The sequence below is a fragment of the Stegodyphus dumicola genome, chromosome 5 (assembly GCF_044657685.1).
Source record: "Stegodyphus dumicola isolate Sdum_Otavi_A_Nest chromosome 5, ASM4465768v1".
Classification (NCBI taxonomy): domain Eukaryota; kingdom Metazoa; phylum Arthropoda; class Arachnida; order Araneae; family Eresidae; genus Stegodyphus; species Stegodyphus dumicola.
Genome location: NC_140772.1, coordinates 139,948,467 through 139,962,336, shown reverse-complemented (window position 1 = coordinate 139,962,336; position 13,870 = coordinate 139,948,467). Strand labels below are relative to the sequence as shown.

Sequence of the window (13,870 nt, the reverse complement as noted above, 5' to 3'; positions counted from 1 at the left end):
TAAACGATTATGTTAAATTATATGTCATATTATAGTATCTTTTGTGTAATGTAACATGAAAAGTCTGAAAAGAGTAAGCTGTGTCGCAAAAATAAGATTACAAGTGCAAATCTATTTAACATTGAGATAAATGGCGAATTGGCGAGATACAGTCAAGCTGGGGATAGTTTTCCAGACTAATTTTGTCGCGAAAGGTCGCCAAACGGTGACATTTTGGTCCGCTCCCTTTATAACCGTAAATGATACTGTAATTGAACAATTATAATTGATCGTTATATGAAACTGTAACGGTATAAAGCTCTTATATGTAACTTTAACTGTATATGCCTTCTCGTAATTTCGAGAAATGGAAGGTACTGGAGATTTCTCGGCGGCTGAGGGTAAACTATGCAAGACCGGAGAGAGCATCGGGGGCCCACCAGCGGGCCAGCGGTAAATTCGCTGAACACTGGTAGTACGGTCCGAGGTTCGAATCCATCGAACGGGTTGACTTGCGTGGGCGTTTTACCCGTCAGGGAGATTTCAGAGACAATGCGTCTCAATATGTTCTTCTTTTTTCTGTATTTTATCTTAACGTACACACCTTTATGGTGGACCAATTTGACCTCCCCTTATGTGTGAGCCCTCGGGGGATTCTGTGATATGCTTTGGTAAGAGCGGAATTAATTTCCGTTGTAAACCAGAATATTCAACCAAAGCATCAAAGCATCAGCTCTCAATTGTAAGTTCAGAGTTGATTTCAGGTGATTAAGATCTACGCGAGAGCATCGCATTTTAGATGTGCTTTGCATTGCGCTGTGTTTAACGTTCTTAAAAGTTTCAACTACTGACTGTGCTCTGTGATGCTGAAAAGAGATACCTGAGTGCCTTTACGCAAAGTTCCAGAACTATAAAGTGTTTCTTTTGGGAAAATAAATTTTATCAAGCTATCATCTGATCTGCGTACATTCATTCCTTGACAAACCCATAAGCACCCAACAATATTACAGTTTATTTTGTATATATGTGTATTTTATATGAACTATTTACAAAATACCTATACTACATTTTAGTATAAAAAATGATAAAACCTTTAAATTAATTAAATGAACGTTATTCACTTTTCACCAATAAAATATATTTGTGAAATTATTTTGTTATTTTATGTTCGTCACTTCTGGCCCACCAGTAGGCAAATGGTTAAGACCACTAAACATTGGTAGTTTGAATCTTGGCAAAAAGGCTTGCTCCATGGGTGTTTCCATGGTTTGTCGCATGTGTAACGTAAATGTAAGTCAGTTTGCCATAGAAAGTCTTTATGGTTTAGCTGCACCTTCTTATATTCCTTATACTACATGGTAAAATGGTACATGGTATTCGTTATACTACATGGCACCTCCTTATAGTCAGTCCATGGTAAAACCGGCAATGTGAAATTTTTTAGTACTCCCTTTCCTTGATGCCTTAAGCACATGCTTATATTGCTTACGGTTAATCCAGCCCTGAGCATATTACTCTGAAAAAGACATTTTAAAGGTATTATTATTCGTGTCAATGCATAATTTATAGATATTGCCTTCTCATGACAAAAATTAAGCGAGTTTACTAACATACTTGCATTTAACAATATGATGTGTCTCATACCCTTAAATTGTGATGCAGCCGTACAACTAACAGCTATATAACTTCACCAGAAATTTGAATGAAACATTTATCTAAACGCAAAATTAATATTTAAATATATTTTCCTTAGGTTATATAGTGAAAGTAGATGAAATTATAAAAGAACTATCACAGTAAGTAATATTTTATTATAGTCATATATAGTAGTTATCTTTAGCTTATTTTATTATTAATACTGAAACTATTTCTCGGAGTAGATATCTTTTAAAAACCGTTTAACTTTAGTGGTTGGAGTGTTCTGTAAATCGTATATAACATTTTACAAATTCCCTCTACAATATGGCTATCTAACTGAATATGGCCAATGGGGGCGTACCCCCATCCCGTGGGTGCTGGATCCTTTCATGGAAGCGATAGTGGGTCCAGAGGCAAATGGGGGCGTTAAGACAGTCAGAAGGGGCAGCTGTGGCGCATCTACCTATTTAGGAAACAAATGTAATAAAAATGCTTTGAAAATACCTACTATTTTCATGAATAAACGTTTTACCTAGCTATCTAAAATTTTTACTAATTGTTACGCGTAAATAAGCCTTAAAAATTTTTAATTAGCATTAGGTATACGTATACGGAATTTGGTTTAGTATTGTCGGTGACAAGTGAATCACGCTATCGAGCATGTTTCGACAAAAATATAGGAGTTTGTAAAGACTGTTTTGCAGAGTGCACTGGCATCGCAAACAGGCAAAGGCATACAAGTTGATGTATGCACAAAATCAAATCTCTAAAAGGCAAGGATAGCTCTAGGAATGTCTTACGCTGCTCAGGCAGATCATTGCATAGTTCACCAGTGAACTAGCTGCAAACATCCTGACTGGCTTTTTAGAACACGTGAACACCACGCCTCAGATCTGTATCCTTAACGAACAGCACTCCTTAGACCGGTGCAGCTCAGGATCGCGCTCACTACTCTTATTGCGGGTTCAGCCTAGCTCACGGTGGATTAACTTTTGCTGATGAATTACTCTTTTTCTCCTCTTCATGCACTTAATTAAGAAAAATCAGTGCAGCACGTGAAATGCTTTTTACTTCATTTTTCGATTTCAACTCTGGCTTTGAAGTCCTTCCTTTTCTACCGGAATTGTACAAATCCACTTTTTGATTGACTTAGGGGCTACGAGAATAGGAGTAAAGGTTTTTACAAGCCGAAAATGCCCATGAAAGTAACGATCTACAACACTCCTTAGGCGGCAAGCAGTTCAATAGAAGAGGACTCGTAACATTACTTTCACAGAACGTTGACGCAAGTGACAGATGATCATCTCCTTGATCTTGTATAGAACATATTTTAATAAATTAATGAAAAATAATTAATGTAACGAATAATCGTTGTAGCGGTGAGCAGAAAACTGTTTACTTATACAGCGAAAGGATTGTGTAATTCATGAGACAGCCTTTAAAAATACTGCAAATAAATCATATTTGGGGGCAAACTTCTAGATTCCGATAATAGTGACTGGCTAATTTTTATCCTAACAAACAGTAATGCAAAATAATCCTAAATATATATATAGCTTTGTCATATGCATTTAATCTTTTTCCTATTACATGCAATAGAAAATTGCTCATACATTGAACAATAAAAAATTATGAAGAGCCATTTTAAAATTATTAGTGTTTTTAAAATTGGTACTGTTTATTTTCATGGGCATGTTCATTCCAAAAATAAGTTTCTTTATAATTGTAGGTTATCAAGAACATCACTGCTATTTCTGATGTCTACAATTCTGTAAGTAAAATTAAATTTATTAAAAAAAAAAAACATGATAGCACAATGACAAGTCTGTTTGTTTTACTGATAGAGAAAACGATACTGAGCTGGACTCCTTTTTTTTTTTTTTTCAGACTCTTTCTTCTGTTCATTTCAACCACTGTTCTTTTGTATAGGATACATTTGCTTCACCAAAAACTTTTAGCCAAAGATGACTTTTACACAGGCAGCATTCCAAAGTAAGTCAATTTTAATTTACATTTTTCAAGATCTCATTTCTACACACAAACAAATCTGTGCTTAATAGTTATTCATAAAATAGTTAATTAAATAAGGCATCATTATTACCTCTAATTTAGCTTTCAGATAGTATTCATACGGCAACAGTTACCATTTTATCGTATTCCATTAAATGGAGAAATCTAGAAAATTTTCAATTAAGAAAATTATTTTCAAAAAGATTAACTTCTCATTTCAGAATTTCATAAAGTAAAAGTAAGATATGAATGCAACTGCTCATTCTACAACTGTTCTTTCAATAACAGAAAATCACACTATATATATATAATTAATATATACAATATTAATATACACTATATAAATAAAATATATATATAAAATTACACATTATGCCTCATATCATTAATAGGATATGAGAGGCATCAGTAAGATACCAAATAGGTGCCATAGTGTATATTCTTAAGAGCATCAAGTCTAGGCAGAGCAGAGGCACATAAAATTTATTGACGTAAAATCTTTTCGTATGGTCTAGATGGATGGAGAAGGTAATAAGAGATTTTTCAAATGCATCCTTCATAGTGTTTTTAATTAAAACAAGATGCATTAGGCTCTCTCTGTCAGGTCACACTGTCACCGTAGTGCTTACATTCATAAAATCAAAAATAACTTCTACCGAGTTTCTAAATAAAGTATTCAATAATTAATTTATGTCCAAGATAAACCCTTAAGATGATAAACATTATTTTGCTATGGCTTTATTGATGGTCAGTTTAGCATGGTCTTAATATGATGCGCATGGTAATCAATTACTTAAATACCTTAGGCAAAGCTCTTAACTTAATATATTAGGCATCAGTTATTTATAATTGTAGGTGATCAAGAACATATCTTTTGTGTATGCTTTTAACAACTTATGCATAGAATTATATATCTATTCTACTAATGTATAATATTTAATATTTATTTACTCTACACATATACAATAAAGTTTTTTAAATGATTGATAAAACATACAGTTTATAAAATCATTTAAAGCAAAATTGTGTGCTTTCTTTTGATATACACTGAAGATTTAAATTAGAAATTATTAAACCTCAAAAATTAAATGTTATTCATATTTCTGCGCATCTTTCAGTTTTTCCTTTAAATCAAGTATAATAATATACAAATATTACCTAATTATGTTTAAAATTTATCTATTACGTGGATCGGAAAAGAGATCGAATAGTGGGAAAAGTTAGTTCATAAATTAATAACTATGTAGCACATTTTTATTAATTCAAAATTATGTGCATTTTCGTTAAATGAATGTATCTGGAATTGTACCATTGAGCAAAATTAAGACATAACTGAAAAAAAAACGACCTGAGAACGTTATAAAATTATAAAGATGAAAGAAACGCCTGTTTCTTCTAATCTTACAATGATGTAATTCGTCATTAAAGCTGTGGCAAATTTTGATGACAGGTTAAAAGCACTGTGTACGTATTTATTTTGAAACATTTTCAGTGTAATTTTTTTATGATAGTGTAATTTTTTTATATATTTTTATGGTATCACTTTGTTGAATATGTCTCAAAGATATCATTGAGATGAGTCCCGGTGGTGGCAAGTGATTAGAAAACTTTCAGTACTAGTCCACTACTTTTCACAATTTAAAATTTCATGAAGCATTGCTTTATTCAACGGACTTTTGTGAACAAACGATTAGGGTCAACAATCAGTAAACTGCAGAGAAATACAGCAGCTAGGCAGATTGCATTTGACAAGTAGTGGAAAATAGTACATCGGTAAAGTCACCGTATATTGTATGTAGATAAAATGAAAATGGCCTCCATGTGAAAAGGTTCCAATAGTTCCCTCTCAGCCTCTTCCATCTCAACCTGCAACAACATTTAAGGTGGTGACAAGATTATATCATATGCAGCCTCAATGGCTGGATAGAAACTCTTTTCAGAGGCAAGTCGGTATATAGTCTAAATATTGATTTTCTATGAATTTCCATACACAGATATTCAGGCACTATCTAAATTTCAGCAACCTAAATTTCCATGGCAGTGGTTCCGTCATATGTCATATGAGGTAGCATTATCATAAATGGCTACACATAGCCTCATGTCAATCAAAGCAGTTCTATCATAAGGCATAAGGATGATATTCTTCGTTGCCATGATTATCTTCCCATGGCAGCTGTTAAATCAGATTTTCAATTAATGGATAATGTCTAACCCCTTCAAGCTCGCTCAGTGGACAACTGTCATGGATCTGAAAATATTGTACAACTAGATAGCATGTTCATCGAATACCAACCTAGAAAGCACTAGAACATAACAGGGCAGAGGGCCATGCAACACTAGCCCCTCTTAGGATACTCCAGGAATTTTGTTCTGCCTTTCTGCAAGAATGGCAATTAATTCACAAGAATTTATTGAAAAGTTACTAGTGCAGGAAGGCAGTACTGATACTTAAAGAAGTATTGCCATTTCATACTGATATGTTGTATATCCAGTGTGCTCACACATCATATTAATAGCACATTAACTTGAGCAGTCAAAGATAAATTTATTACTTTCTGTCCTCGTTGCTGCCAGTTCTGTTTATTCATATATCATTTATTGTCTGACATATTCATTTTACTCGTACATAACACCAAATTAGTACATTTTGTATCAAATTGTATTACTTTGTATTTAATACATTCAGATATACGCAAGATTTTGTTATTTATCCTTCAATTTTGCATACCAATGAAATACTTTCATGAGAACAATTAAGAAAAGATGCAAATCAAAATTTTCATTATAAAGTATACGAGTATGCGGTAATAATAAAGAATTAATAATGGAATGCATATTTACTAGATCATTAAATATAAATACATTCTGAACTTATCTGTAAATATCTTATCAATATATGATACGAAACATTTCTTTTCAGTTTTGGAGAAGTATCTGACGTTCTCAAGCCAGATTTCTCAAGTGTAGTCGAAAACTTAGAAGAAAGAATACACAGTTTATCAGAGGTAAAATATTTTTACTAAGCTGCAACTTTCAATACAGGATCACTTAAAAAAAAGCGGGATAAAGGTACTTTTAAAGGGTTTTATAGTCCTAGCCTTAGGTAAAGGCTAAGACTATAAAAAATTTACAGATCCAAAAAACTCTTAAAATATTAATTAAAGTGATTCATTTAAAAATGCCAAGGAATACTTTTTTGTGTGCTAATTTAAAAGGTTTTTGGCATGTGCTGTATTTGTTCATAGCTGCATATAATTTTAAGCAGGAGAAGTTTCCATTCTTTCCGACTTTGGCTGAAAATCATGTAGACTCATTTATCATGGAAATATGATTTCAAGCAAATGACATCATACTATTTTTTCCTTCTATATAAATTCCTTTAAAATATTTATTTTATTTATTTATTCAATAATTATCCCCCCTTACTAAAGATAATTATTAACAATAAACATAGGGTTGGAAAGAATTACTACAGAAGCAATCATTTGATCCCCCCCGTAGATAAAACATGTGTAGAGTGCCGATTCTTAAATTCCCTCTGGCACTAAAGCACTAAATAAATACTTCGTTATTGCAGAAACAATAATTTAGCACAAATTTGTGCGATCAATAATTTGGCTCCATAGCTGCGTATCTGCTTGGCATACATCTCAAACCGAAACATCGTTAATTTTACGCCCACTAATATATCATATCCCTGACGACAACCTGGCGAATCATTATCTCTATCTCTACATATAATAAAAGAGACATTCTGTGTGTGTGTCTTTCGTTCGTACTGCGCGTAAGCTAATAAACCCAGGGCTACGAAATTTGGTACATAGGTGCAACTAGACAAGAAACATTGTTGCCAGATCGTGCGATTTTTCGAAAATTTGCAACTTTTGACAAACACGTGCTACAAAAATTTTAGTGTTTGGGATTTTTTGAAATTTTTGCGACCTCCATCACTTTCTTATGCTACTTTTTCCGACTTCAAAGATTCTTTAATATATCATAAAATACACTCTTAGACACACACACACACACACACAAAAAAAAAAAAAAAAAAGACGCATCGAGAAGATATAAAGCAAATTGGACACAAACTGATATGCATACAGGTTTCGACGGAAAATGCAAAATTTTACATTTTGGCTGCCAATGAATGAACGGTTGTCGCTACAGCGCATCTGATCTGCGCAACTGGCAGGATATTTAAGAGAAATTACGATTCCAGATCATAAATTCTTCACGAATTTCATTCCGTGTACTCTGGTAGACAGTAACTGTGCCTCGCATACACGTGCGCGAACAATATACGCAGATGTTAGAATTTGAGAGAGATCGTGTAGTTGAGCTCAAAGAAGCCGGTTGGTCTTATCGGTGAATCACTCGACATTTGAGCAGGAGCGATGCCACTATTAGACGATGTTTGCAGGAATGGGTGAACCATGGCCGCACACAGCGTCAAGAAGGAAGCGGTAGGCCTGGAGAAACGACAGAACGTGAAGACCGAGCAATCGTCAGAGCGGCACTCACAGCCTCAGATGCACCATTATCATCGCTTGTACGTGCAACTAGTGCTTCAGTGACCGCAAGGACCATTCATAGACGGCTCACAGAAAGGGGGCTGAGGTCACGGCGCCCCTTGCGATGACTACCATTGACCTTTGTCAAGCCCGTTTGCAGTGGTGTCGGGTTCATTCGCACTGGAATGTCACTTACTGGAGTAGAATTGTCTTCAGTGATGAGTCTCGCTTTGAACTGAGCCCCGATGACCAGCGAAGGCGAGTCTGGAAATACCCCGGAAAGCGGTGTGATACCAACCTGACTGTCTTCCGCCGACAACCAGGAGTGATGGTCTGGGGTGCCATTTCATTTCATAGAAGGACCCCTTTGGTTGTCATCCGTCGCAACCTTATAGCACAGCGGTACGTCGATGAAGTTCTAAGGCCCGTTGTGTTGCCCTTCATGTCACGCCACCTTGGGCTTACATTTCTGCAAGATAATGCCCACCCCCACACTGCACATGTTTCTACTGCTTACCGAACATTACCTTGGCCAGCAAAGTCGCCGAATCTCTCTCCTATTGAGCACTTTTGGAGCATTATGGGCAGGGCCCTCCAACCAGCTCGGGATATTGACAATCTAACGTGCCAGTTGGACAAAATTTGGCTCGATATCCCTCAGGAGGACATCCGCAACCTCTATCAATCGATGCCAAGCCGAATAACTGCTTGCATAAGGGTCAGAGGTGGATAAACGCGTTACTGCCTTTTTCACTTTATGAATCTCTATCACTTCAATAAATCATCAAATTTTTCTCAAACTGTAATTATTTGTTTTTCTGTACATGTACATAACTTCTACCAATTTTCGTCCCGTTCGGATAACTCCTTCTTGGTACGTTGTGGGTTTTTTTTTTTTTTTTTTTTTTTTTTTTTTTTTTTTTTGTCTAAGAGTGTACTTACATGTTAAAATAATGTATCAATTAAAAATAATTTACATTAGAAAAAATAGTTTATTTAGGCTTAAATAGAAGTTGGCATCTGGCAATCCAATTTACATGTGGGCTTTCCCTTAAGGCTGCACAGCCTGATCCCGGGAGCGTAATGGCAGACCGCACATTGAGTTGAACAATGTTAAGCAAATTTCGCTTAGTGCGCATGCTTGATGGTGTACCTTTGGCGCGGGGAGAAATATTGGCGACTAAGCAACCCTACGCTAGCTTATTCGTGATCACCATGGCTGTCGAGTGTGTTCGAGTGATGTTTACAATTGTAATGTTGTGGAACTTTGCTTATTAGTTATTTTAACGTCCATACCGATTGCACTTGCTTATTTTTCTAATATATATTTCATTGTAATTTGTCAATAACAGTGCATTTAATATTTGTTAACATATGTTCGTAATAATTCGTTATTTAAATGTAATTTGTTTACATGTTATAATTCAGTAATTGTAAACTGGAGTACCTCGCTTAGTTTGTTAGCGTATATTCGCGCTTTTATTTTATCATTTCAAAGAATTTAATAACTAGCATTAAGGAATTGTAAAACTTCTTCAGTGTTATTTGCAAGCACTTGTTATATCCCTCAGTGTTTCTTTATGTATGTACGAATGGAACGTATGGTAAATCCTGAATTGTTTTTATTGCTTAAAAGTATAATGAATAAATTTTCAACTAATATATCCTAAATTTCAGTCTTTTTCTGAACGAAAATTTGTACAGTTCCAAAGGAATGTGCAGAATTTATAGGTATTATATTTTACATTTTGAATGCAAACACTGCTTCACATTACTTCGCAATAATTTCAGCTTTCTAGTTGTTTGAGCAGTACAGCAAAAAATAGTATTTTAACACAGTAATTAATTTACATTTACATTATACTCTACGAAGATTTAAACGCCAGATTTGTTTACAATCAGATGGCGGTACATCTACCATATACCGTATTTATCTTCTTTTCAAATCGCGCCAATATAGTAATTACGCCAAATTGTTTTCTGGGCATGCGCAGTATGCGACATTCGTTTAACACTGTTCAACTCAATGTGCGGTCTGCCATTACGCATCCCGGTATAACAAGAAGGGGAAAGGAGGAAAAAGTGGGAAAGAAAGAAAAAAATCTGCTTCGAGACCTCTCACTTCAGCCCCTCGGCTCCCGTGTTTTTTTTTTTTTTTTTTTTTTTTTTTTTAAATCAGTTCAATTTAAGTTTTAAGTCAGTTTTGTTTTTAAGTCCAATTCTATGGCGATAACCAATCGAACAAAAGAACTTGGGTACCCAAACAGAGAAAGGAATGTAACATATATTGGGTACCCAAACAGAGAAAGAAATGAAATTAATTCTCCTGATTATAATATTGCTAAGAACTAAGCAATGGAAATGACTTAAAACTCAAAGCAACAACATTTTTCTAAATAACAACACAAGTAAATTTAACCGTGAAAGAACAAGGCTTTTTTAAATAATCAGGATCTGAAATAAGGCCACCAGGCAGAAAGGTAGGACGGAAAACTCACTGAAAACATTCCTCAATTAAAATGTTCACATTTAAGAAAAAAAAAAAAAGAATTAAACTAACTGTCAATTAGAATAAATTAGTACAAAAGCGCTAACAATCGAAACCTGAGAAATCTCTTAAGAATGGGTATACACAAATTAATTTAAAAATAGAATCTAAATTAAATGACAATTAATTGAAAAAGAAATGGATATTTAAACAATTGAGAATGAGCAATATTGTTTTAAAATTTTCGTTAAAGCTAAGATATGTAATTAAAACGGCTTAAAATCGAATAAAGTCTATAATTTCGGAACCAATATAGTAAATTTGTGATGACGTCAGAGGTCATGTGAGCATGAATACTATGACGTCACGAATATCACGTGATCTCTGACGTCATTTGCGACTTTGTTTGCTTTTTTATTTTATTTTATTCTATCTTTTTTGATAAAATCGCGTCATTTTGAATAGATTCATTCTTTTAGAAATGTGGTTTTGGGCAATTTTTTATTCAATGCTTTGTATACTGGACTGCTGACTGTTGAAAATATGAGATAAAATGCTGCTTATTTTCTTTTGATTTTTGGACACGCAACATGCACATCGCAATCTTCCTATTCTGACGTGCGTGTGCCTCGCAAGACACATCAGAAAGAATTTCCTTTTCTTTTTTTCTCTCTCTTTATTAGCTAATGGCAAAGAGGTTTGTATATTTTGAATTACGTCATTCACAAAGCACAATTTTTATTGGTTATTGCTTTTTGATGATAGTTTCATTCTTTTAGAAATGTGTTTGGCGACAATTTTTAATTCAGTGCTTTGGATACTGGACTGCTAACTGTTTTCTCTTGAAAATATGAGATTTATTACTTATTTCATTGTATTTTTTATATTATGTTTTAATTATATATAATTTTATGAAACGTTTTGCATGATTTTTTTTAAGAAACAAAGTTCTTAACTTCCTTTATACCATTTGAATTCTTAAGATTGTACAACGGGAAATTGGTTAATTTATTTAGTAGGATAATTAATATTTGTATTAAAGGATATTACTTGTTTTATTGTTTTTTTTTTAATATGTGATACTTTTTTTTATAAAGTTGTTCTGCAAAGTAAAATTCTGTGCAGGTTTTAAATTTAACGTTTGGTGTTCCCTTTACGCATTTTTACGGTACATTTAAAAACCAGAGAAAGCTTTCATCACCGCATGTTTACCAACACATGACCACTTGAGCAATGGCTCATGCAGCGATGCTCAAATATTTTCTGTATTAATACAAAGAGTAAAGTAACATTTTATGTTCACATTATTACTCTTGGCAATGATTACAGATTTAAGTTAAATGCGCTATGAAATATTGAAGAGGAAAAATTTAACAAAAAATTTCTTACCATACTCCAAAAATAGATTTTGTTGAAGATACTTATATGCCAAAAAATTACATTTAGTGCTATTTGAATTAAGAATACCTGATTTGTTTTTCACATAAACTCAGAACCGATACCAGAGTTCATATAGTTGCACCGGGTGGCAGAATTTACGGAAGACAAGATTTTTGGAATTTAGAGAAGCACGAGCAACAAAATTAAAGGATGAAAATATTTTTAGAATTTAGAGAAAGCACTGGGATCCAAAACTTAAGGAGGCGCTAGCAAAATTTAGGACCCGCAAAGGCTGCATCAGCCGGTATCAGCGCCGGCACTCAATAAACGTTAAGTATACGTGGAAATTTACTCATTCAGGATTCAGATAAGCCTTAATCATATGCAAGAAATAGACGTAAGTATAATAAATAACTAATACAATCAGGCTTAATTGTCTCAGTGCACGAGAGAAGCAAGATAAAATTTAACGGCACAACTTGTCTTTCGTCGCCAATATCATGATACATAGCGAATAATGTATAGCGGACGCTATTAAACTTGCGGAACCAATATAGTAAATTTGTGATGACGTCAGAGTTCATGTGAGCATGCCTAACTATGACGTCACAAATATCACGTGATTTCTGACGTCATTTGCGACTTTATTTGCTTTTTATTTTATCTTTTTTGATAAAATTGCGTCATTTTGAATAGATTCATTCTTTTAGAGATGTGGTTTTGGGCAATTTTTCATTCAATGCTTTATATACTGGACTGCTGAAAATATGAGATAAAATGCTGCTTATTTTCTTTTGATTTTTGGACACGCAACACGCACATCGCAATCTTCCTATTCTGACGTGCGTGTACCTCGCAATTCACAACAGAAAGAATTTCCTTTTCTTTTTTTCTCTCTCTTTATTAGCTAAGGCTAAAATTATGCTGTACTGACTCCAAGGAATTTCAGCCAATATAGTAGATTGCACTGTTCCTAAAATTTCTGATTTAATCCAGCTCAATATTTTTTGCAGGCTGTTTTTATTACAGCAATTTGATGAAAATTAAATAAAGTTTCAACTTTCGATCATATAGAAAAGAATTTATAATTCTGTAGCTGCAACAGGATCTAAAGCGAAAGCATGTTTCGATGTCCAACAATCAAAACGTGGGATTGCTGCAAAAAATGGATAAAGGTCTCAAAATAATGCGAAGACTGTGGCATTGGTTTGGTTGGTTTATTTAATTATGGCAAAGCACACTATGGTTATCTGCCTAAGGGGAGGGATACCTTCGTGGAGGACTTTCTAAGGGAAACTGGCTCGTATACACGTTACACATGGGGAAAACCACGAAAACGCCCATGTAGCCAGCCCATTCGCGCGATTCGAACCTCGGACTGAACTACCAGTGTTCAGCGACTTTACCGCTCGGCCGCTGGTGAGCGCCTGTGGCATTGGAAGTCAACTGTATATGACATAAGAAAACAGAAAAAGGAACTTTTTGAATTTTTTGTGGATTCCGACATCCACTCCTAACGAATAACAGAAAAATTATTCGTTATGCTAAAAGTGAAAATCATGACAGTGATACTTAAATGGATCAGAGAACGTCGCAGTGAGTTAATTGCCATTGACAGGTCAAATGCTAATGGCGCAAGCTAAAATATTTCACTAAGAAGTGAACTTTAAAATTGAGTGCACATATTCAACAGGTTGGTTAACCAAATCTAAAAATAGCCATGGTATAAGGCAAATAAGAATTTCAGGTAAAAAAAGCTTTACCTGATACTGAAGCTGCTGAAATATTTGCAGATGAATTCATTGAACTCATCAATAGTTTAAAGTTATATCCAGAAGAAATTTACAATGCTGATGCAACTGGT

The 13,870-nt window shown here is 34.2% G+C and overlaps 1 protein-coding gene across 11 annotated transcripts in view; it reads left to right on the top strand.

Annotated features, from left to right (window-relative positions):
- The window catches only part of LOC118185241 (uncharacterized), a 265,229-nt gene that overhangs the window by 231,433 nt on the left and 19,926 nt on the right, over positions 1-13,870 (top strand). For all 11 annotated transcript variants that reach the window (XM_035355071.2, XM_035355072.2, XM_035355070.2 and 8 more), the window contains 4 exons: positions 1,733-1,775; positions 3,347-3,388; positions 3,505-3,609; positions 6,548-6,632. In XM_035355071.2, the coding sequence (XP_035210962.1) occupies positions 1,733-1,775; positions 3,347-3,388; positions 3,505-3,609; positions 6,548-6,632 (275 nt within the window). The remainder of the gene's footprint in view (positions 1-1,732; positions 1,776-3,346; positions 3,389-3,504; positions 3,610-6,547; positions 6,633-13,870) is intronic.